The sequence below is a fragment of the Gouania willdenowi genome, chromosome 14 (assembly GCF_900634775.1).
Source record: "Gouania willdenowi chromosome 14, fGouWil2.1, whole genome shotgun sequence".
NCBI classification, from domain to species: Eukaryota; Metazoa; Chordata; class Actinopteri; order Blenniiformes; family Gobiesocidae; genus Gouania; species Gouania willdenowi.
This window is the reverse complement of record NC_041057.1, coordinates 24,211,237-24,236,935: the sequence shown is the minus strand read 5'-3', so window position 1 is coordinate 24,236,935 and position 25,699 is coordinate 24,211,237. Positions and strand designations below refer to the sequence as shown.

Here is a 25,699-nt window from a genome sequence, read left to right as displayed (position 1 = left end):
TTAAATACATTTCTAATCAAATAAATATATAAGTAGAAATCACAGATTCGGAAAAAATATTTTATTGTGTATTTTGGAACGGCTGTTTATAATAAAATATGCCTTAACATTTAGTCAAAAACCTTATTTATTCATCATCTGTCAGTAAACAACAACAAAAAAAATGAATAAGGAAAATTATTATTGTGGGGGACTTGTGTCATGTTTGACATGAATATTTTTAATGAACTTTCTTACGTTGAAACTAAAGGAAAAAAAGATTACACAAACACAAAAGCAAAAAGTAGAAAATGCATTGTTTGTAAATTATACAAATTCATTTGTTATGTGAAAGCATTTAATGAGTTTGTTTAAAGCACAAATTCAGAGAAAGTATTTTTGTTTTCAATTATTGGCCATGAAAGTGTAAAATGACAGATTAACGGATTAATTGGACAAAAAAATGCAATATTAATATACACTTTCCCTTTCAATAAGACAGGGTAAACTTTCACAGCCTCTCAGCCAATCGCTGCGCAGCTTTTTGATGTCAACAGCTGTTCATTGAGGCACTGCAGAGAGAAAGAGAAAAGGAAAAACTGAGAATTCATTAGAGCTCTATCTTAAAGTGATGCACAACCAATCACATGAATGCACTTTAAATGATGGTCTAAAGGTGAACAATACAACTTTATTGCTAATTCATGTAAAAATGTCTTTTGAGTCATTAATATCAACTTTAACAATCAAATCCACATAATGTCTCTTAATGTGGGCATCACCATTTTGGAGATTTCAGCCAATCAGCGTTCACAATTCACATATGTTGTTGTCCAGTTTTTTGGTTGTTCTGACATTATTCATAGGAATACCAGGAACATTACGGTGAATGGATTTTGCACTTACCAGGAAATGAAAAATCAGACAAACAATGCCGGTCGCCAATCGTTTAGATGCCACTATCAGCCATCTTACTACAGACCCAAACATGTCTTGCAAGTGAACAAGGAAGACACCTTAAAACAGGTGAGTCTATTTATGATCAAAACAATTGGATGCCTTTAAACCAGTTGAAGTTATGTAAGGTGTATGCCACACTTCATTGGGTAATCACTACTCGGTTATGGTTTGTCAAGCATGTCGACCTCCACAAGCGCGCATGGTGCTTTTTATCGCATACGCAGCTTCTAAATCACCTCCTACTAGTACATTATACATATAATTGTCTTTGAGCTGTCTTTGTAATTTAGGTTGAGTGTCTCTTAAAAGAGGTGTTAGTGCCCTTCTAATTTAAGAACTATACTTCACTCACAGCTGTAGTGGATGTTCTTAGGCTGCATTCACATTTCAGGCAAATGTGGCCCAATTCCGATTTTTTTGGGGTCAAGTGACCAGATCTGATTTTTTAAAAGCCACTTCCAAATGTGGTCCCGAATCAGATACAGATTGGATCTTTTTAATTACGACCTCAGTGTGAATGGCCAAGGCGGATTTAATGCGCATTTGATATGTTGATGTCACTTTATAATAAGAGCTGTAGCTGTGAGTGCTGCGCTGCAGACGGTCCTCTGCTCACCATGGACCAGAGAGAAACAGGGACAGAAAGGACAGGCTTGGAGCATCCAATGTTGAATCAATTCTTTTTCTGCACAAAAACATGTATTATTCTTATATTTGATATGTGGACTATGTAAATAGATCTACCGTCTCTTGCGTGCACTGTTCACCTGTGTGTGTTTGATGTCCCCTCGTTGTCCTGTGACCTGATCTGATATGATAACAGTTGTCTGTTAATAAAAGCAGGCTTACCACTAAAACAAGCATAAAAATGTAATTTGTATTAGGAAAAAAAAAAAGTGTTTAACTGTCGGGTATAGATATAAATACCAAATATCTGTCTGACCTGTCAGTTTTTTGTTTTGCTCCATCTGGTTTGTATTAAAGCTGGAAGGTTCATATCATAAAAGCAAATCTGCACCAAAAAAAGTCAAAACATTGTCTCTTTCTCTTTTTAGGCCGCACTCAAAACGTCACTCACTTTGTTGTTGTTCTTCTTCTTCTTGTGTACACTAGTTAAAATCACTATTCCTCTGTTATTCGTTTATGAATTGGTAGGTATGCATCAACGCTCCGAGCTTGATTTTCGATTTGGGGCCTCAAAAGAAAGAAAAAAAAAAAAGTCGATTCTCATTAGTCAAATTTTACGACGGTTGGTGGTACCAAATCATTGGCACATACCAATATATAAATGTATAAATGGTGCTCGTACATGTCACGGGGGCGCCAGGGGACCCATTTTCCAAATGACTACTCCTTCATTAGTTCACGTTAGATCGGAATGCAGTTTGCAGTTTTACTCTATGAATGAATATGATGGGACGCTCAAAGCTACCCATACAATAATTTCCAAATTTGTGGGAACATAGTCATGTGATATATTGTTTCAAAGGTAATTCAACGTAGATTACATGTATGCCTCGCACAAAAGGGGCCCTTTTTCTGGCAATTTCCATTAAAGTCATTTTCTCTTTTGTTTGTGAGTCCAATATTGCGAGAGTTGGTGGTACCGAATCATTGACATGCCAATATATTAATGGGGCCCCATTACTCCGTATGTGCCCCGGGGGCCCCATTTTTTTTACTCGGTGGAACCAAGTCATTTGACTGAATTCTCGGGAACTTGCTATGTGCTATTCGGCACAGAGACGTTCCGCGGGCCCGGCTGTAGTTCATCATCCTCCTCTGCACCTGCTCATTCATTCTCCAGCTCCACTGCTCAAAAACCTTAAGACAAACGCAAGAATTTGCGTGCTGGTCAGTTTGGAGCCGCAAATCGTTCACACTGGAGTCTGACACAGGTCACAATTTAAATGGTAATGTTGAACGACACGTCCTAACAAAAAATCAGATCCGAGCAAATAATCAGAATTTAGTATTAGGCTTGCGTAGCAAAACGTAGCAAAGTGTCCAACTGTGGAACATTGAGTAGAAAATCCAGTTATCAGGCTCCTCTCTGAGGAAAACTTTCTCTACTTCAAACTAAACGTCATATTTTTCTATTGAAGAAGGCATATAGTTAGCGCTGACAGCAAATCACCGTCACCCTTTTCTGCTGAACGAACACAAGAAGTCACGGTAAGAATGAAGTAAAAATACTTCTTAAAGAAACTTTTTCACTCCATCGTCTTTGCATTCTTCCACAGGCCTCTAAGTCCCACAATGCAATACGTCAAACATTTTTGAAGTTCAAGTTACATGACTAATTTGTCAATAAACCTAAGGAAGCGTCGAGCTGCCACAGGGGAAAATATATTTTGGATCACTATACTGTATGAACAATATCATTATATTGTACAAACATGATATTATAGTGTACAAACAATACAGTAGATTTTATGAACAATATAGCATATTGTACAAAAAATATTTATATTGTACAAACAATATAGTATATTGTATGAACATGTTTTAGGCTAGGCAGGGGTACACCCCCTATAGCCCCATACTTTTAAGCTTTCTCCTCAGTGTGCTCATACTACTAATAATTTCATCCACTGAACGAAGCATCATCAGGGTTTCTCAATTTGATCAAACCCTGCATTTCCATAAAATTCGATGGTTAGGATGATAGTTCTGAACAATATAATTATATTGTTCATACAATACAGTGATCCAAAATATACTTTCCCCTGTGGCAGCTCTATGCTTCCATACAATCCCAAGGAACCTTCAAGAAGCAATTTCTACCTTCAACATTTGTGAGTAAATCCCTATCATAGGATTTATGAGAACAAACTTTGGATGACTACAGGTTTATTTTTTAAAATGTATTTCTTATGTGGTTAAGGAGCTTTAAAGGGGACAAATCATGCTAAATCCACTTTTTAGCCCTTAAATGCATTTTGTTGTATATTTAGTGTGTTTAGAAGGACAGAAAAGTTCAAATTAGTCTCTTCAGGTGCTCCGTAGATATCTTCATATTCTGTTTTGGTCATATTTTTCAATCTGTTTCGATTCTTCGATTCTCTAATCCGATTTTTTGAATAATGACGTCACAGTATTTGCAGTAAGTGCCAAATTAGGACATCAACTCCAGGCCCAACACTTTGAGCAATCCGCCATTTTTATTTCTCGCTTTTATTTTGTAGTTCAAGCTCAAGGATGCCGAAGATATGAGAGGATAAGTCAAAATGTTCAGTTGTTGGATGTAGTAACCCACACGCTTCATTACACCGTCTCCCATCAGAACCTTTTCGAAGTGCCTGGTTGAGTTGTATTTTTTACGGAAATGTACCCACATCTGTTGATAAGGTCATTTTTGCACTTCAAGGATTTCTGCTTCAGCAACCTCCGCCAGTTTAAAGAAGGATTTGACGAAAGACTTTGTCTGATTGAGGGGTCAATTCCTTCTATCTTTGGAGACGACTAACAGAGCACTTCGGTAAGCTGTAAATAACGCTAAAAAGTGTGATAAGATGTCCCTGTCATTGTTTTGTTAGCATTAGCAGTTGCACTGTCTTCATATGTTAGCGCTGTGTGCTCATTTTAGATCCTTGATGATATGGCCTACGTGGTTTAATTTAAGTCTAAAGTTTTAATTAGTCATTTCATTTGCCGTTTTTGTCTCCGAAAAGACTATTAAAATGCATTTTGTGACGTTAACTTGGTGCTAGCGTTAGCTCGGCGCTTGTGTTAGCTCACTTGTTAGGGTTCTGCAGGTTCATCATCTTCATTTTCATCTCGCTCCCCCGGGTCACTCTGGCTCGAACATGTAAGGCTGGATGGACAAGTCTTCCGTTGTTGACATTTTGTAAATAACGTGTGAATAAGAATTTTCTGTGCCGCTAGATAATCGTATCTCTTCTATCAAACTACAAAAATGGCCGAACAGGGTGGAGTTGAACCGAGTGTCACCTCTGCAACCTGGAGAGAGGGCGGGGTATGAAGTGTCTCATTTGCATTTAAAGAGACCGCACCAAAACGAGTTACTCTCAGAAGCACATCAGAAAAGGGGCCTGTGGAGCTATAATAATGAGGAATTCAGACCCAAGCATTGCAGTTCCGCTTTATATAGACCACAACTGTATGATTTATATGTAAAAAGGAAGGATTTAAATGCATGATATGTCTCCTTTAAAGTACAACCAAAACAGAAGAAAGTTTAAATAAAAACAAAATGCATAAGAGAAGTTTATTTTTTATTCAGATTTTAAACAGGAGAAAAACACATACATAGCTCCGTCCAGACTCTCTGATCTGCAAACAGAGGGTAAAACAGTGCCGCTTTGAGAAAGAGTTATGACATCTGCGTTCACACTAATGGACCATTTTTCTTTTTTTTTTTTTTTACAGCAATAGTGGTTCATGTAGCCTTACAATAGCTCCCGGAAGTGAGCAGTTGACTGTTGCAGCACAATGGAGCGAGAGCGGATTAGACAGTTTGTGATGCACTTTTGAATGGTAAGACGTTTAAATAATTATATAGGATGTTATAATTATCAGTGTATCTAAACCCATTAATGTGTGCATTAAAGCATGTTAGTGGATTGTTTTATATATATATATATATTATTATATTATTATATACACATATGCATTTGCAAATCAATGCAGTTATTGACGACAAATTACAGAAAATCCCAGTTATGTCACTCGGAATCGATGGATTCTAATTGCCCCCCAATAACTTCCGGGAACTATTTGAGTCAACATAAATCACGTGATGGTCAAGCATTTTGAACTTTCATTGTTGCAACTCTCTCTCCCAACGGCACTGGGTAAAAAGAGTCCAACAGGCTCTGCCTCCATGATCATCATCACCATCAACAGCAGCAATCATTGTCCTGTCCAGACCTAAATCTTTCTACATCATTGGAAACATACAGTAAAACTCGGCCTGTAAAATGCTCCCCATGTTTAGTTTGGAAAGCACTGTGCATTTCACAGTTTGTTTTCAAATGGAATACAAGTTTTTACATAAACAGAATAATTCTGTCGGCCCACCCTTAACAGGAAGTGACACTCCGGCACAGTTCAGCATGGCATCTGTTACATCAATGCAGAATGAAAGACTGAGCAGTGACCAATCAGGCTGATGTGCAAAAATTGACTCAACAGAATCAAAAACGCTTGAGAAAGACAAACAAATTACTAATGAATCAGACTCACACACAAACTGAACTCATAAAGTCAAACATCACCAAATCAACACCAGAGTGAAGTGTCCATAGAAAATTAGACAGGGAGTGTTTTTTTGTTATTGTGCATCCTTACTGTGATTTCAGCCAATCAGAAAAAAACAAAACACGTTCACCTCTAGTGAATTTCCCATAATGCGCCAATACTGAGCCTCACTGATGAGTGTGATAACGTCACTGTGGTTAAGGACCTCATGACTGTTCTGTGAACACTGCAGATGTGAGCCTAACGGGACACTCACAGGTTAAACAAGCCCTTCCCCTTTTTTTCTAAACAAAAAGAAGTTGAATGCCTTCTATAATCTCCAACTTCCCCTGTGTTACGTCTCAAACTGTGTAAGCAGAGCTCGGACTTCAGGCGTGAGCTGCTTGGCGGCGCTGGCGGCCTCTGCAATGGCACGGCGGTACGGCCCTTTCCTCTTACGGTCAAACCTCAACTGAAATGTCTCCAGAAAAGGGGAGAGCTGGACAAGAGGCAGGAAAGAAGTGGTTGGAGAACCAAACCACGAAACACGCGCTTCCTGACGCACCGACAGCCCCGTGTCTCCACGTCGAGACACTGTGATGCCAAGAACCCGCGCGGGCCACCAGGGAAAGCCATATATTTTAGCCCAAACGATGTCACCGACACACACTGTGCGGCCGTCAGGCAGTAGACATTTCGACACAGACTTAGAAAAAACGGAGGACGAAGATGAAGAGGAAGAGGTCGATGACGTGGAAGACTTACGACGCCTTTTTAAGTCTCCTTCCTCTTCGTCACAGCCTGCTGCCATCATCTCATAATCAACCCTGGGAGGAGGCGCGTCTGCAGCAGGGGAAACCTGGCATCGAGGCACTAAGGCAGAGGGTGGTTCTCGGGAGGGGGGGTCAAAGGTCTCCGTGGAGCTACACTCTGAGTGGTAAGAGCCTACCCCGCCCTGAGAGAGTGGCTCGTCAACAGAGCATGGAGTCTCCTCCCCACTAAGCTCACAGGAGGGGGCGGGGGCAAGGGGTTGTGACAGTGGAGGAGAGTAGGGGTCCGTCAGGTGAGCAGGGCTTAAGGGAGGTTTAGGAAGCAATGGGCGTGGACTAGTAGAGTTGTTGTTTTGAGGCTGGCTTTCGTCAGTACGATACCTTTGAGGTTTGAGGCGCGTGCGGGGAGGCAGCTGTGTGGCGGAATTAGAGCTGTGGGCTGAGCCGCTGCAGTTCTGTAAGCGGCGGGTGAAGTGGACCTTCTGGTTCTCCAAGGCAGCTGCTCGAGTCACAGCTCTAGAGTCATCGAGGCTTCGGATTTTGGGCTTTTGCTGAGGAGGTTCCGAGTTCCTGACCACAGCTTTAGACAGAGCCTTCTTTGAATTTAGGTGTACGCGGGAGGAGGCAGGCTTGGCCCTTAGAGCGCGTTGAGATGAAGATGATGAAGAGCATCTGTCCTTGTCATTGCTCCTTAACCGTTTCACCTCAGAAGAGACAGATCCTCCTGAAACCTTTTGTCGCCGAGACACAGCCTCACACCGAAAGTCCACTGAGCCGAGCCGCACCTCTCTGCGTCCCCCTGAGGCCACGACACCTTTGCATTTATCGCAGAGCACCTGCCGTGGGCGGAGCTTGATAGCGTTCATGATGGAGGTTGGCTCCTCACAGCGATATCGTCGTTTGGGCCGTTTGATCTTACGAGGTGGAGGCTGAGGTAAAGCCTGATTGTAAGTGTCTCTAATGAACAAAGGGGGAGGATACAGCGCCCCTTCCTGGAAAAGGGGTGGTGGTTTTAAAGTATGAGAGGAGGGCAGAGAAGGAGAGCTAGCAGAGGCTTGATCTTTGATGGAAAGGTCATCAACAACATTCAGAACCGGCTTGCTCTGGTCATCGCGCCTGGGAAAGACTGTGATGGGAATACCATGAGGTCCAAACCTGGGAACAGATAGAACCAGAATGTTAGAATCAATGAACTTCATAATTTAAAAACTCTTTTTCTAAAGGGATATTCACCCTGAATATTTATTATTGTAAAAAGACATACATGATGTTATGGTGGTTTGCACTCTAGCCTCACACAGCAAAACTTCTCTTGGTTTTACTACTTCAGGCTTTCTAGGTGAAGTTTGCATGTTTTCACAATCCAAAAACATAAACAATGGCCTCACTGGAATCTCTGAATGAGTGCGTTTGTCATGTTCCTGTGACGTGTGGAGTAATGTCCAGCTCACATCAAGTCTGTCACAGCATCCACCAACAGACACACTGCTTTGAGTAATTTAGAGACTCTAATTAACCTAGCATACATGTTTCGAAAAGATCTTTTAATATTTGACATGTGCACATGCCCTGATTTGTTGACTTGAAAAAAAAAGGCAGTCGGAAAATGGGGTAAAACAAAGGAAAAAAAGAGGATCGACGCATTGTACTGCAATAAAAGCCACAGTCATCACTGGGTAAGTTTACTACACAGCACAAGTTTTGCGTATTTCAAAATGTACATGTATTTCCGTGTTGGTTTCTTTGTCCGTTGTTTGGTTTTGGAGCACTTTTATTAATTTCCACATATTTTCTAGTTGAAAAAATGATAAAGCAAGGAAACATGAAATGTTTTCTATTTATCATAAGTTATCCACCGTCCAACTTACTGCTTAAAATGTTAGAATCAGAGCCACACAGTCTCAATGTGATGTCTGCCAATGATAGTAACAGGGATGACCAGAAGCAGGCGGACGAAATAGCCTACTACTCGCTCTCTGGCCGCCTTCTACTCTTAAACATGTTCATAAATGATTCCTTACCCCTATGGCACTGAAAGAATATCTGTAATATTGGAATTAATTAGTTGGTCTCAGTGCCATCGACCAGATTTTTTTGACGAAAAGAACCGGGGGTGGTGAACCCGCATTTCCAAGTGGGACGATTGCGGCTGGATACGCACTTGACCCTTGGAATAAGTGGCGAGTTGTGTGTCTGTCCTTCCTTTCCGTGGAAGATGTGGAGGACATCTACATGATTGGAATAATGATAGTAGGCATGCTGCTGATCGAAGCTTGTGGCTTTCTCATTTATCGAAAAGTCCGTACTACGCTGGTGACTGTTTTGGAAAAGCTGCCAGTGATTTCTGAAGGATATAACAGAGCTCTGAACACTCAGACTCATGTGTTGATCAATATCAAAAGCAAGCAAGAGCTGCTTATGGATCGTCTACGCGTTATGGATAACAATTGGCAGAAGTTGGAGGCCCGGCTTGGAAGTAGTATTTAGGCCACTCATTGGATTACAGCAGAGAAACCCAGGACAGTAAGGCTATTGAAATATGACATAGCCTGTATCAAAAACACATTGCTTATCTCCCTTTCGGCTACCCAGCCAGTACCGCGGGGGGTCTCCGGTTGTGCTGCTCAGCGCGTCCCTGGGGCCCGCAGTTCCACGTGCCCGTCTGCGCCTTCTACCCTCTCCGGTGGCCCGCCACACGGACGGGCCGGGATCCTACCAGAGAGGCCTCCTACATGGACACTTCACATCACACACTCCCAGCTGGTCTGGCTCACCCACTTGTTACACCACACTCACATACCCAACTCTTGGGGGGGTGGATGGTGGGGCTGGCGGTGGAGGGGGCCGCCGCCTGTGCTACTAAGTAGTGGCACGAGGGCGGCAGCCGTGTGGGGATCGGGAGGGTGCGGTCGAGCATGACGGTGGGTCTCTGGGGGGCGTTGCTGGGGGCTGTCTTTGCGGGGTCTCTCCGGGCAGTACCGGCCTGGTGGGGGTGCCCCTTCCCTACGGGTGGGGCTTGGTGCTTGTCTCGTCTCCTGGTTGCCTTGGGGGCGGCCTCGCGGCGTGTGGGTCCGGGACGGCCTGCCGCGCCGATATGGGGGTGGGAGCGCTGGGGGGTGCTGGTGTCTGCGCCGGGTTGCTTGGCGCTCCGGGATGGTGCTGTCTTGGGCTCATCGCGCGGGCGGCATCAAGGAACGACGATCTGGCGCGCTTTGGGGTGCTTGAGGGCCGGCAGGGCAACGTGCTATGGGCGTGGTCGCCGTCCCTGCTGCTTCCATTCCGGGTCCTTCTGGCCTGGGGTCCGGTCCATGCTGGTTCTGGGATCACCGGCGGGCGCCCGCTGGCTGCCCGTTCGGCGTGGCTCTGGCCGTCTGCTGGGCGTGGGCCTTGGCTCCTCTGCTGGGGACTCGGGCGGGGGGCTCTCTGGGCCCTCCCCTCGGGGGTTGGGTGCTTGTGTGTGGGTGGGCGAGGGGGGGCGGATGCTGGCGGGGGGCCTTGGGGTTGGGGTCGGTGGCAGGATGCGTTGGGTGCTCGGCTGCTTGGGGCTTCCTCGGATGTGTGTGTGGGGGGCGGTGGTTGCCTCTCGGCCTGGGATCTTGGGGGCGTCTGGGGGGTTGCTCGGCCGTGGGGGGGGTGGCCTGGGGCTCCCTGTACCCCCACTCTTTCTGCTGGCCTGGCTGCATCTGCGGGCCCGGGGCAGTTCCTGGGTTTGCGGTAATGATTTTTGCACATATACTGGTATACGATGCACTGGCATCACACTTGTCACTATACTGGCTTGATTACACAACATAATAAGCACAATATGTTCTACAACTTCACATCTCACCCTCACTGTAAAACAATCTATTCTTCCCCACCCTTTCTATTTCCTACCTTGAGTCTCTCCTCCCTTTCCCCTCCACTTAGGTGTAACACTGCTCTCCCTTTTTATATTTCCCTTTTTATATCATGTGTGCCCAGCAGGCTCTTTTCAGAAAACGTGACTCTAATTCGAGACATTTTGGTCCTCTCTAGAGCATTGGACTTCTACCTCGGTCTGATCTCTCTCGACCAGGAAAAGGCTTCTGACCGGGTTGAGCATCTGTTCCTCTGGCGCACACTGAATGCTATGGGGTTCGGCTCTGGTTTTATAGCCATGATTCGGGTGTGGTATGGTGACATTGAGAGTGTGCTGAAAATAAATGGCGGTTTGGGAGCCCCATTTAAAGTCGAACGAGGGGTTCGACGGGGCTGCTCACTATCGGGGATGCTGTACTCTCTGGTGTTAGAGCCTTTTTTACACAGACTAAAAGCACCCATTTCTGGTGTGTTGTTGCCAGGGAGCATGGCCAATAAAATGTCTGTTTATGCTGACGACCTCATTATCCTGGTAACAATACAAAGACATTGATGTGCTGAATAAGGCTGTGTGCATTTTTAACAAAGTTTCCTCTGCCAAAGTAAACTGGCTTAAAAGTGAAGCGATCGCAGTTGGAAACACTTCAACAAAAACACTGTCTACCTGGAAGCCTGACGTGGAGGTCAGGTGGGCTAAAATACCTAGGGGTCTATCTCGGGAATCAGACCTTCATTCCCCAGAATTGGACTGGTGTTTTAGAAACTGTCGAAGGTTGTTTGAAGAAGCGGAGGTGGATCCTCCCTAAGATGTCATACAGGGACCGAGTACTGGTGATCAACAGCCTACTCGCTTCCATGTTGTGGCACCGGTTGGCGTGTGGAACCTCCAGGTGACTTGCTGGCAAAACTGCAGGTCAAGTTAGTGGATTTCTTCTGGGATCGACTACACTGGGTCCAGCAAAGTGTGCTTTTCCTACCAAAGGAGGAAGGGGGGCACAGTCTGATACACCTAGCCAGCCGAGGAGCAGCCTTTCGCCTCCGGTTTGTCCAGCGATTCCTGACTGGTCCTGCAGACCTGGTGTGGCGACCTTTGGCCTGTGCCTTATTGAAGCAGTGTGGAGGTCTGGGTCTGGGTGAGTCGCTGTTCCTGATGGATTTTAAAGGTTGGACAATGGATAAACTCCCATCTTTTTACCAAAAAGTTTTTAAAGTTTGGAGACTGTTTTACCTTCGCCGTTCCGAGCCCTGCAAATCTTTGTTGTGGCTACTGAGGGAGCCAGTCATGTTTTGGACCTGCCTTGGATGCGAAGCAGGATCATCGGTGATCCTGAACAAGCTCTGCGACTCAAAAGTACTGACCCTTAAAGACTTTGTGGATTGTGCTGGTCCTCTCCTCGAGGATGCTGAGGAATTGGCATCTCGGATCGGAGTTAGGTCGGTCAGAACCATCGGCCATTTTCTCGATTGAATCAAGGCCAACTTGTGGAATCTGAGCTAGTCCTGTTTAGCTTTCCACCGCAGCAGCGGCAAGTTGGAGCCACGTCCTTGCATCACTAAAAAAAACGTCAGTACGTCACTAATTACGTAGTATTTTACCCATGAGCACTTGCGCCATAATGAAGCCCATGCTTTGACTATTGACATTGTATGAATACTATCCTATGTAAATATTCAGCTGAACAACTCTACCGTCTTCATCGGGATCACAAGAATTTGTGACATTTGTGAACACAGGTAATGATCAAAGATGGTTTATTGCTTAACAATGACCGTGTTAGTGTTAGCCTTTGCTAAACTCCTTAGCTTTAACTACGCCTGCATCAGTACAGCAATAAGTTGATTTTGATATGTTTATCATTATAAATGCTCTTAATGCTGACTGAGCAGGTCCGTGATCGCACTGCTGAGACTCAATATGACCAGAATCAATGCAAGTTTGTGTCAAACTAACGTGTCCTGACTCCATCCATCTGCATTTGGACCGAGGACTTACTGTGTGTGACTGAAGGGATGCTGTATTTAAACATGTTTGTGTCCTCATCATGCTGTTCAACTTGTGTTATTAATGATCAACGACAGCTCATTGACTCCCACATTTGTTTTATACCTATTGCTGCTGTTTGATTTGTTTCAATACATTTTTGATTTGAGGAAATCTCAATTGCATTCTATTTAAATGTCCTACTCATTAGGTGAGTATTGTTTGAACTTTTCAATTCTATAAATGTATCAAAATAAACCTAATGCTGAGTTCACACCAAACGCGGTTTCTGCGGGACTGTTCGCGTCTGTCGCGCGAAACCTTCCGCAGGATTCGCGGGATCAAAAAATGTTTCCCTATTCGCTTCATTCGCGTCTGAAGCGAAGCTCCGCCCACCAGACTCCCAAACGGCGACAACCAGGCTCTGTTTGTTTCCACCATCAACTATGGAGGACCTCCGTCAATTCACTGCTCCTAACCTCCGAAGGAACGTCGGCTTTCCTGGCTTCACCAGGTTAACCAGCGCCACAGCCAACTCGGTGAGCTTCACTGACCGCTTCAGAAGCTACAGCTGGATGATGACTGCTTCCAGCGGTACCTGTGGATGACCAGCGCCCGATTCGACGACTTGCTGGGTCGGATTGGCCCACGGATGTCCCGACAGGACACCAACTACCGGAGCTCCGTCTCTGCAGCCGAACGACTGTGTGTCTGTCTCCGGTAAGTTTCATAAGCAACCGAAGATGCCATGATTCATCAGAAACATCTCTCAAATACACAATAAAGATAAATACTATATTAATCCCTGCTTTATTATTGTTTTTTATCATAAATATATTACAACTAAAATAAAAGTTAATCATTATAACAAATTATTTACTATTGTTATTTTTTGTCCTCTGGAGATCTATTCTGGAAGATGAGGCTTGTTTCATTAATATTTATTGTTTTTAACTCTTATTAATAAATCATTATTATTTACTACTGTTAATTATTGTCATCTGGCAGATAAGGCCTGTTATTTCTAATCTCTCCACCTTTTATGCACACGTACACACCCACATTATATATATCTGATTATCAATGATCTGAGCTTTTCTATGTTGTTCACTGTGCAGGTATCTGGCCACAGGTGACTCCTTCAGGACCACTGCTAACAGCTATGGATGAGAGGTCTTCACATCGTACTTCTCTGCAGGAGCTGTTCCATGGCTAGACATATTCCACCAGCACACCCAAAACGACTATTTTAAGAGCCAACCACATACTTCTATAGAGCAAACTTCCTATTGTATTAACATGTGTATAATAAATATGGAAGAATGAGAAGAGAAACGTCTGTCAGCTTTATTTTCAACCAGAAAGAAATAATCCAAGAAACCTCACCTCTGAAATTAATTAAAGGCATTAAAGGTCTCACAGAGAATCAATATGAGGAAACTATATATTCTTGTATGAACAAAATATATAACCTTGATGTGGTGTACACATTGCTGTTAAGATGCATTGATAGAAATTAAAAAGAAAGCAAAAGTACACTTTAAAATGTGTTTTTAATCAACAATTCTGAAAGAACACCATGTACATTAACAATATAATACCTCAATTTTAAACAAACTGTTTACTTCAATATTATAATACTTACATAATAAACAAACTAGTATAAACAACTATTCACAATGTGGTTCCTGCCATGCAAAGAGTGCCGCCCATCCAGCCCAATCCAAAACCTAATTAAAATATTCCAAATTTAGTGTTACCGGATGATAATCAAGAAGTTTAAAACTTTGAAATTTTACGTTCCCTAAATTCTGGTGGCACTTTTTGCAGGATAGGAAGCAGGTCTCTGAAAAACATCTCATCCTCAGTCAGAGCTGGTGGTGAGGAGGTGGTCTCCTGAAGGTCTGTAGGATAAGCTGCTCCACCTCTCTTGGAGAGCCTTGGCTGGGCCTCTTCTTTGCTCTTTTTCCTTCAAAATAAACAAACATTATATATATATATATATATATATAGAATAGCTTATCAAGTCACTGTTACTTAAATAAGATCATAGATATATTTTAATTAAACATTAAATGAGGTAATGATCAACATTGTCATCACTGATATACCAAGCATTTATAGATACATTTTATTTATAACAGAATGCAAAACAACTTCTGTCATGTTCATATCAGATGGTTTGGCTGCACTTGTTTCTGCAGGAGATGCTGCTGCAGCACCATCATCATCATCATCTTCTCCTGCTCCCTGAACACTATCTGTTCCCCCTCCCTGTCCTTCTCCATCACTCATCTGATTGTTTACCTCTGAGTGACAGCAAACAATAACATTACTGTACATTTTAAATCATTATACTAGATTTAGATCCCCCCACTAGAAGAAGCCCTGTGATGCATAAAGGCCTGAATATTAACCTGGTATATATTTCTACATGTCTGCACTGATAAACAAACCTCCAGTCTCTGATGGTTGACCATACTCTGTGGTCCTGTCTTCCTCAACCCTCTACCCCATGTTGCTGCTTGTCTCTCGCGGTGAAACAAAGGGGTCGATGAAGGACATGACCACAGGGTATTTCCACCGTTTGGATGTTCCTGCAGCTGACCCACTACGCTTCTCCTGACTTTTTTTTCCTCTCATAACCCATAAGTGAAAATAGCTGGTGTTAGCGGCTAATGCTATCATTAGCTAATGCTATCCTCACTCACTGCCGACTTTCAAAGATGAAAACTACAGAGAGAACATTTACCTGCTGCTCCACCTCCTCGCTGATTCTCCTCCACACCAAATCCTTCCTGGTCCTGGTTAAAATAACAGGCCGTGTCATACAGCTCCCGGTGGTCACACACCGCTACCATTAGCTTCTCCTCAATGGTTGAACGGGTGAAAATACTGGTTTCCGTGTTGCCTGCCTGACGTCATTGCCAACAAGGACTCTGATTGGCTTTCGCGCCTGCGCGTCACGCGAAACTGCCGCTGGAGTTCAATATTTTCAACTCAAGCGAACGGCGAACAACGCGAAAATCGGGAGCGCGCTTGCCGCAGCATTCGCGTTCAACGCGCGAAACAGTTCGCGCCGCCCCACCGGCGAATAATTCGCCTCCCAGCGCGTCTAAACCATTGACTTTGCATGTAATCTGTTCGCTTGTGCCGCAGAAACCGCGTTTGGTGTGAACGTAGCATAATAGTGTGTGCAACAACAGGTTGTTATCTTACAAAAAGCAGATGTAAAGAGCAATTAAATTATCTGAATGAAAATAAAATACATGTGTGAGCTCACAAGTAGGCAACAAACAATGAACAAAGTCCTTGTAGAATACAAAATAAGTAACTTTATTTACACAAAGTAAAAATAGATTTACAAACCAACTCAATATATATTAACATTGACTTAAAAAAATGACTGTGGGCTTTCTGTTAGAAAGGGCCAAAGCCTGCCTCTATCTGCTCCAGAACAACACCAGTACAACCAGTGCTGAGGAGTTCATCATGAGCTGGAGGTTATGGACCATGGACGTAGTCCTGGTCCTGGTTCTGGTCCATGAACCGTGTCCTTGACTGCGCCATGGAAGAAAATCTGCATCAACTCCTTCCTCCTTTTTTCCTGCATAGAAGCATTAAAAATATTATTATTTATTATTTATTTCAGCAGTCTCCACAATAAGAAAATACAAAAACAAACAATTGTGTAATCCTTACGCCAAAAGTGTGTAGGTTGAAGCAAAGCTTATACAAACCTACCTTATCACAATAAAACTAAACAATCGCACACACAAAAATAATTAGCTTATATTACTATTTTAACAATATATATTCTACACAAGTTTTATATATACAGTTTATACATTCACATCAAACATACATACATACACATGAATGTATATATGACATGTACTTGTAATTGTTACTCTTCTTTCTTATACTTACTAACACAAAATGATTTAAAAAGCTTTTTAAACTGGTTTATGTTGTTTTATTTCATCCCTTATGCAGTTCCATAACTTAACCCCTGATATTGTTAAACTCATCCTTTTGACTGTTGTTCTAGCATATTTCACCTTGAAATGTATTTCTCCTCTTAAATTATATTCCCCTTCTCTCTCTAAAAATCTTTTCTGCAACGCTTCTGGAAGTAAACCTTTACTTTATAAATCATTTGGACAGTTTTGAGTTTGATGAGATCTGGAGTTTTAAATCTGGTGTTTAACAATAATGCATGTATGTGTTCTCTGTATCCCGTGTTATGTATCAGTCTGATGGATCTTTTTTTGCATTATGAATGATGGTTGGATGTTCATCATGTATGTATTTCCCCAAACTTCTAGATAGTAACTCAAATATGGTAAAACAAGTGTATAATAAAGAGTATGCAATGCTTTTTGATTAAGAATGAGCTTTGTTTTGTCCAGGAATAGAAAATAATAATAGTTCTTAATAATAGTTTCATTTCTTCATAAACAAATATAAATTCAAGTAAATGGTGTATAATGATATTTCCGGATGGACCAACAGATAATATTGATCATGTTGACATTTGCATAGAATGAATGAATCTATAACTGGATTTGTTCTGAGATGAACACGAGCTGAGCTACAGATGAACCTCCAAATCCAACTCTTGAATGAGCAGAAACGTTGTTACCACATAGTTCAATAATATTATTACATGACCATTGTGTAACAATAAGGGAAGTTCTGAATACAGGTTAATGAAATATTGCTGCTGCTTTCAGGAATATTAAAGTATTGTTATGGTTTCCTAGCTAACTAGCGGCTAACTGGCTAGCCTGCACCTCTTTAGACGTAACGGTCATCATATGGATGAGGGAATATTGTAGCAAGCTAATATTGGTAGTAGGCTAATGACAGGGTGAAATAAAACTTACCAGGATTAGTAACAGTTCTACAGGACGAGCTCCTCCGTGGCTGTAGTTGTGTTTGGTCCATGGGGCTCCGTCCACTTTCCCTGAACCTCTTCAGACACCCACAGTACCAGGAAACAATGTTCTCCTCCTCTGACCACTGCTCTGTCTTCTTTCACTCACTTTGGACTCACTTTTAAATGTTTTTGTCAGATTTGTGCTAACGTGACCAGCCACTCGCCAGCTTAAAAAAAATGGCTGCTTCTAGTTTTTGGAGGACTGTCGATAACCCTGCCTAGCACTCACCCACTTCAGAGCTGAGCTGTAGCCAAGAAGCTATGTGGGGCCAGCATAGCTCTGGTTTTTGGCTCCGAGAGCTGGAGCTATGTTGGTGGAAACATATTGGCTCGGCGCCAAAACACGCGCTATCTCCAAGTTAGCTCCAGCTCCTGCCCGGTGGAAAAGCCCTAAGAGGGCTGTGATCCCAGCTGCCTGCCGCTCTGAACGGACTGACAACCATCACTCTGCATCCAGACTATAAAATTATTTCACCTTGAATAAGCTTCTCTTGGTTTACACGCAATTTATCCCGTCTGTTCTTACTCTCTCTCTGACACCAGTTTGTGTGTGTGTGTGGGGCAGAGCCTGCACAGTCACGGGGATCCATGAGGACACAAAGCGATCCGTTCACAGCAGCAGCAATAGTAAATCATCAACAGTCTTCCTTCTCCTCTTCTGATCACAGAAATAGTCCATTTAAGACGATAGTCCATTGTTTCATCTGACCGGTGCATCGCACTGAGTCACAAACATGTCAGATCATCCCATAAAAGTGATATGAGGCGGTATAACGGCTATTTAAAATGGAACCGATTGTAACCACTCACTCTGCACCGCAAGGAAGTAAATTCTCAACTATCAGCTGAATCAGCTGTTTCAAACACTCACATGAGCTGCTATGTCGGTTTTCTTCTCTAAGGCCCTATCAAATTTTTTTTTTCAAATTCCGTGTTTTCCACATTATTTTTTTAAATTCAGTTTTCTTTAGAAATGTTAATGTTTTTTTTCCCCAGAAAATAATAGTTTTTAACTCCTGTGAGGAAACAAAATAAATACTAATTAACAAAAACACATACCAGTAATTAAACAAAAATGTGTCAAAAAAAATGTACAAATAAAAGGTACAGTATATATACATCGCGTTTCAAATGATTATGCAAATTATATTTTTTTAAGATTTTCTAAGTAGTCAGCAGAATTCCACATAAAAATGAATGTGGAAAAAACGGAATTTGGGAAAAATAAAACGGAGTTTAGAAAAAACCAAAACAGATTCTATAGGGCCCTATTTTTCCTTTTTTTGAGCATTATTGACATAACTGGCGTACCGTAGCTTTGTATGAAATAAAGACTGACGATGACTCGAGATATATTTGCTAAATGTTTTCAGGTTTCAGTGTCAATACTAAGTTTTTCGGCAACAAGCAGTGGCTGAAACAACAGGTCATTTATTTTATATCATTTTAAAACAACACGTAACAAAAAAAATGGAAATAACAGCAAAGCATTCTATTTTTTTATTTTGCAGAAATTTTGTACTTGAATTAACTTAACAGTAGCATAACCAACTTAGCATCTGCATTGCTTCACCCCATGGATTCAATTCAGAGGGTCCAGCTCTTATAGTGGGGTCTCCTAACCCTCTTCCCCTGGTCAGGGGTCTGCAACCTTTACTCTACAACAGGGGTGTCCAATTCCGGTCCTCGAGGGCCACTATCCAGCATGTTTTAGATGTTTCCCTCTTCCAACACACCTGATTCAAATGATTAGGATCGTTATCAGGCTTCTGCAGAGCTGGATGAGGAGTTGATCATTTGAATCAGGTGTGTTGGAAGAGGGAAACATCTAAAACATGCTGGATAGTGGCCCTCGAGGACCGGAATTGGACACCCCTGCTCTACAAGGAACCATTTAATCTCATCTTACCTGGATTAAAGTCTTCCTGGAGCCGAAAAATACCTTCTCAATGGAGACAATACAGTGTATTAAATTTTATATAAAAATAGTGAGTTTTTACAGAACACATGTCCTGTGGCAGAGAGTCATTCACCAAAAAATGAACTGTCTCAATTGGATTAGTTAGAAATTTTTGCAAGTGACGAAACCTGCCATGTATGTTAAAGGGTACCAAAACCTCAAATTTCATAACATTTTTGCAATTACTTTTTCAAAATTGACTCTGTAGCGCCCTCTTGAACTTTTTAAATGAGCAGCCGTTTACAGACTTAGAGGATCCTTATCACGCACAAGTCATAAAACCCACAGGAAGTCTGCTATTTCTAATCAAACATCATTTTTTATTTTGATTTAAGGGACTCACATTTGCCCAAACCCGCGTTCGGCCTTTACAGTAGAAGTAAACAGGTACGTAGCGTGTAGTGGCACATGAAGCTGCTTGTCATGTTTATAGTTGTATGCAGAATGAGTGACTAGTAAATGAAGATGAGATATTAAAGGAACTTGCCTCGGACTATTCTACAAGTGCGCACATGTATGTGAATAGAGTCGGGCTGCAATGGGTTCAGGCTTAAAGAGAGATCGGCTTAATTCGGGTTTGGGCCATATTCTGTTGAGTTTGGGCCAGGCCTAACTTTGTAGCCCCAATTAAAGCTCTATTCTTACAGTCTCTCTGCACATGCGCTTATTTTGGTATAATGAAAATTCACAACACCAGCTATTGGCGTGTCATCGTTTTTGGTGTTTCCCGCTGTCTCATGTAGAGATCGTTTTGAAGATGTTGCTGAGTGAATGTGGAACTTTTTGGAAACAAAAATGGAAAAAGAACCAAGATGTTGTGTAAACAAGGGCTTAGTGTGTTTCCTGTTATATGACATCACTCTGATTTCTGCGGTATTCAGGCGTGGAAGCCACAATATCGACATCCGTCATTATTTTGTCAAAAACTTTCAATCTGGAAAAACACCAGAAATGTCATTTTGGCAGTGTCTTTGGGGCCACACTGGCATCAATAGTGGATGAGAATAACTTTTGAAGGAAAAAAGTACAGTCCAAAAATGTTAGTTATTGTGTTAAGCAGCTTTATTTAAGCAATTTTGCGTATTAGGCCTTTATTTAAGTCATGCCTTTTTAAAAGGCCATGAAATCATTTTTGTTGGAGTCTTGTATATTTACTTTGTTTTTTACAATAAAAAGAGCTCAAGAGGATTTTTGTTTTACCTACATCTGTTTTGAAATAAGCTATATATATAAATATATATATATGAAAATAAAATGCAATTTATTTTATTTGAATAATGGATAGATTAATCAAATACTAAAATTGTTTTTATAGATCATTGTAGTTTGTGATCGAGTCCCTTTTATTTATTTTATATTTACATATTTAATTATTGTTATTATTATTAGAGTTTAGTGGGGTTGCTTATAGTTTACGTCACATTTTGGGGTGACGTGCGTCTTACCGTCTAGAGACGTCCATTAGAACCCCAGAGAAGATCCGATCCCCGAACCGGAACGACACCACCACGGCGTCATCAATTACGTGATCCAGAGAGACCTGGACCTCGGTTCCCGGACTCAAATCCTTCAGCACAAGCTTTTGGGCGGCAGGCGAGGCCTCCGCGGGGGTTTGGTTCGGGGTCGAGTCAGACCGCAACAGAGACTCCTGGGTTCCTGGGTCCAGGTCCCTGTTCATTACATCCCCATTCACCGGTGCCCGGAACCTGTATTCCCGCTCCAGGTCCGTGGTGCCGTTGGTAGTGGGTTCGGCCGGTTCGTCCAGCGACAGTCCGGCCTCGGTGTTGGGCGGCGGAACAGGAAAAGAGTGCAGAAACACGGCGGAGGGCTGCGGGTTTGGCGGTAGACTGCAGTATTCCTCCCCACGAGCGGAGATACGGTCCGCTAAGGCCCGGTCCGGCTCCTCGGTTTGATCAACATGGCGACTCTCCGAGTCTACTCCGTCCAGCTGCTCCCGTCCCGAGTCCCTTCGACTGTACGGCTCTATTCGAACTCCTGGAAGGTCGAAGCCAGACGTGCTTGGTTCCGGTGGTTTGTCGCTCTCTGTTGCAGTGTCTGTTGGTGTCGGAACCGCTGCTGCTCCAGGCTCTGCAGTCACAGCCGCCATTTTCTCCCGCTGTGTAGCCCGGTGTAGCTTATCCCCGCCCACCTAGCGTATCCATGGCTGCTATTGGTTAGCAGCACTGTCAGAAATTGATCTCCATTTATTATTGGCTGCGTCTGTCCTATTGTATTATCGTATATTGACCAGCAGAGGACTGTGAATTGTTTTTGTGTGTAGAATAACCACTAAACGATTGCATTGTTATCAACGTAATCTAAAATTGGCAAATGTATTTAAAATAAAATAAAAACACAAATGAAAGCATTCATGCCAATCTCAGACAGTGTTTTGTTTTTTGTGCAAAAAAAGCATGCATTGTTGTAAAAAAAAAAAAAATTATTGCAGTGTATGTAGTGTGAAAGGGTTTTCACAGCTATCATCAACCCGGAAGTCGCCATATTGGAGGTACTCAGCAGGTAAACAAAGGGCATGCACGCAAGCAAATCCCGAATTTCGAAAGAAAATTGTGAATTATTGCAGTGATTTTGGCTGTACCAATCGGTGAAACCGTGACTAACATTTGGAGTTTTATAGACTTAAAAATGTCAAAAATTATCAGACGAAAGAAGGCACTTGTGGCTAGCTAAGGATCTCAGGATCTACGAGTCAAAAATCTAAAAAACATCCAAATTTGTGTGGCCCATTTTTTGTCAAGTAAGTGAATGTTGATTGCAGCGGCTCTTGACTAATTTTTTAGAGTGATGATAATAATATAATCAATATCAAGTTACTGCATGCAGCATTATTAACTTAAGTCTTTTTTTGCAAGTCAAAGTCAAGTCTCAAGTCTTTGGTCACGCGTCCAAGTCAAGCCTCAAGTACTTATGTCTCTTCTGGTTGTAATGAGCCTTCTGTATCTGCTGCTATCTGGTCTCCTAAGGATAGTGCACAGCTATATCTAAGAAATTCAAAGCATTTACTATATTTTTATCACTCATTTATCTATTAGCATACATTATCAATACTGATTAGTTATATGATCCCTTTAAACATGATTGCAATACCAATCTTTGATTCATGTACTGCAGACTTTGCAGTCAACGCTCCTTTTGTTGGTGGTATCGTCCAGTTTGAAGTTGTAACCAAATGTGATGACAAATGGTACAGCTGCAGGTGTGCCATGGTCGTCAGCCATGGTACAGAGGTACCTGAGGGCATTTAGAACAAGAATCTGGTGCAATGTCCTGAAAACAAGTAGATTTTTTGGTAAATAACACTGCACAGTACTGTTGGTGTGATTTGAGGTGTACTTGAAAGCACCATGAAGCCCCCGTTGGCTTTACCGTTGTCATGTACTGAGTGAGCATCGTACTGAGATTGTATATATGCTCATGCGCGCACATGCACACTACTGGAATTTATTTTTTATTTTGCTAAAGAAATAAGAATTCATTTTTGTTTTCAAAGTGAACAGACAAATGTTTTATTTGTTTATTCGATTAGGTTAGGTTAGGGTAAAAATAAACTCAAAATAACCCAAAAGGTGGCAGGGGTTTAAAAAATTAGGCATATTTTGCCTTTAATGGTCATTATTTGCACGACATTTTGGCTCTCTTTGGCCTTCCTCAGGCATTATAGACCATGTGTGTAGAAAGTGTGTGTGGCTGCCTTGCCTTCCATCACACTGTGTCCCAAGGAATCCCCTCTGCTGTTAATCTTCATGTGTCCAACTCTTCCCTTCTGATGTTTCCACGTGTTTTATTTGTTTATTGGATTAGGTTAGGGTTAGGGTTATAATCTCACTGAGGTAAACTCAGACCGTGACAGCGTAAAATGTAATGTAAACGGGCAGACTCAGGGTTTCACTCGTTCTTACTTCTATTCTTTCCAGTTACAAGAAAGGTGAAAAACTTTTGAACATAAAATACAATTCAAATAAATTCAAAATTTTCTATCAAACAAGGTATGTACAAATAAACACAATTTCAGGAAAGCACATTTAATTAGATTAAAGTATATTTTAAACTATTATTTTTTTTACTAAATCAATGCAGATAAGTAATCTGTAAAATTAGGCATTAACCAAACTACTACTTTTAAAACATGACATTATTTTCCTTATGTTTATATTAATTATAGATATTGCAATTAAAATTTTAATTGAACAATTTCTCAACAAATACTTTTATATTATATTATTTCCATACATAAATTAAATATTTTCACTCTGAATTTTATTAAAGAGAAATTTGCTATATTTTAAATACTAACTTATTTAAGGTTTTGAGCTAATTTTAAACTCTTTTCCTCTTCTCATATAAATAACTTTATTAACTCAGCAAAATTAATTGAGCAAATTAATTAATATTTTTCACCCATTTTAGCATGGAGGAGAAAAAAATTGTGGCGGTGTGTGACCTCCCGGAGCTCTACAACACGACCAGTTTTTTTCTAGAGCTTCCACAGAAGGAGATGAGCATCAATTTTATTGGGGTGCTCCATAGTTGATGGTGAAAAGAAAGGGAATCTGGTTGGTGGCTTTTTTTATTTTTGCTTCAGATGCGCATATGAACCGAATATGGGGAAAACATTTTTCGATCTTGCGGAAGCTTTCATGCGGTGCCTGCATCTCTAAAATTCGTGCCACGTTCGGTGTGAATGCATTAGCACATGAGTGCGCACATTCTCACTCTATGTTTATTTTTATAAATCACAACCTTTGCTTAAGAAGTGGTGGACACCACTTTCAAGCCCTGTTTTTTGCGTAAACAAGCTCTATAAATTCAACACCTGAGGGCTCTGCTCACTGTCTACTTGGACCAGCTCCTTCAGCAAACGCATCATCCCACCACAATGTAAGATGGAGCGCTTCAAGCATCACTTTGTGCCCACTGCCATCAGGCTCAGGGGTGGAGAGTGTTATGGCAATTTTTATATTCATCATAATATCGTCAAATGTGTGTTCATGTGTACAATTTGTCATGTTTTAATACATGATGACTGCATTACTCTTTGCACTTTTGAACAGCTGAGTCATGTTAGATTAAACAGTACAGATCGTATTGTACTCAGTGCAACACAGAGTCTCTGCTGAAGGCCATACACACGAAAACACACACTATCAAGGATAGATAAGAGTGGCGCCCAATCTTCCTCATAATATACACGTCTTCATCATCCTCAAACGTTTCCACTGTTGGGCATCTGACTCCGTCCTTCTCCTCACCTCAGGGTGGAACTTTTTCTGTTATCTGTATAAAAGCTTAAGCTGTGAAACTGTTAGTTAGAGTGGGTCTTGCCTATTTGCTCTGCCACGAGCCTTTTGCCTTTCATTCTTTCAGGATGGAAGCTTCTTTTTTACTCCTTTTTATTTAATTTTATAATAAACCTTTTTTATAAAATCATCAATGCTCCGACTGGACTCCATCATTCAACCAGAGCATAAATCATGTCTCCAAATGAGGTCAAGCGCAAATTTTCCGTGACAAGAGATTACAGAAAAAAACTACTTAAGTAGAAGTACTGTTACTTTGATAAAATTTTACTGAAGTAGAAGTAAAGTTACTGGTGTAAAAATCAACTCGAGTAAAAATTACTTTGTTACTTTTTTTTTTAATTGGGGGTGGGGGTATCTCTCCCATGCAATAAAAAACGTCTATAAAGATCAAACTAGGTTCTTTTTAAAAAATTATTATTAAAGAACACCATTTAAAAATAACGTGCACGAGAACAAGACATGGTGGGGCTAATCTGGATAAAACCTGGATAAAATAAAATAAATGTCAATGATGTCAATTCAATGAGGCAAGTGATTGTGTCAATATATCCAATGTGTCAGAGCATCCAGTAAAACATTTACCATGAACAATTCCTATCTTTAGGAATCTCTGAAAGCAAGAAATGCATATATAAAATCTATAAACATTCTAGGTGGAATGTCAAAAACTTTGTATGCATCTATACATTTAAAACAAACTGTCTAATGAAAAGATTACATTGATTATGCATAAATTGTGCATAA

The 25,699-nt window shown here is 41.5% G+C and overlaps 1 protein-coding gene across 1 annotated transcript; it reads right to left on the bottom strand.

The window, feature by feature from the left end:
* Window positions 1-5,160: 5,160 nt before the first annotated feature.
* On the bottom strand, window positions 5,161-21,782 carry pwwp2a (PWWP domain containing 2A). Its single transcript, XM_028467022.1, has 2 exons — window positions 21,080-21,782; window positions 5,161-8,066 (listed from the first exon to the last, which is right to left on the bottom strand). The coding sequence occupies exons 1-2, from the start codon at window positions 21,739-21,741 to the stop codon at window positions 6,497-6,499; spliced, it is 2,232 nt and encodes a 743-aa protein (XP_028322823.1). The 5' UTR covers window positions 21,742-21,782; the 3' UTR covers window positions 5,161-6,496.
* Window positions 21,783-25,699: the final 3,917 nt, after the last annotated feature.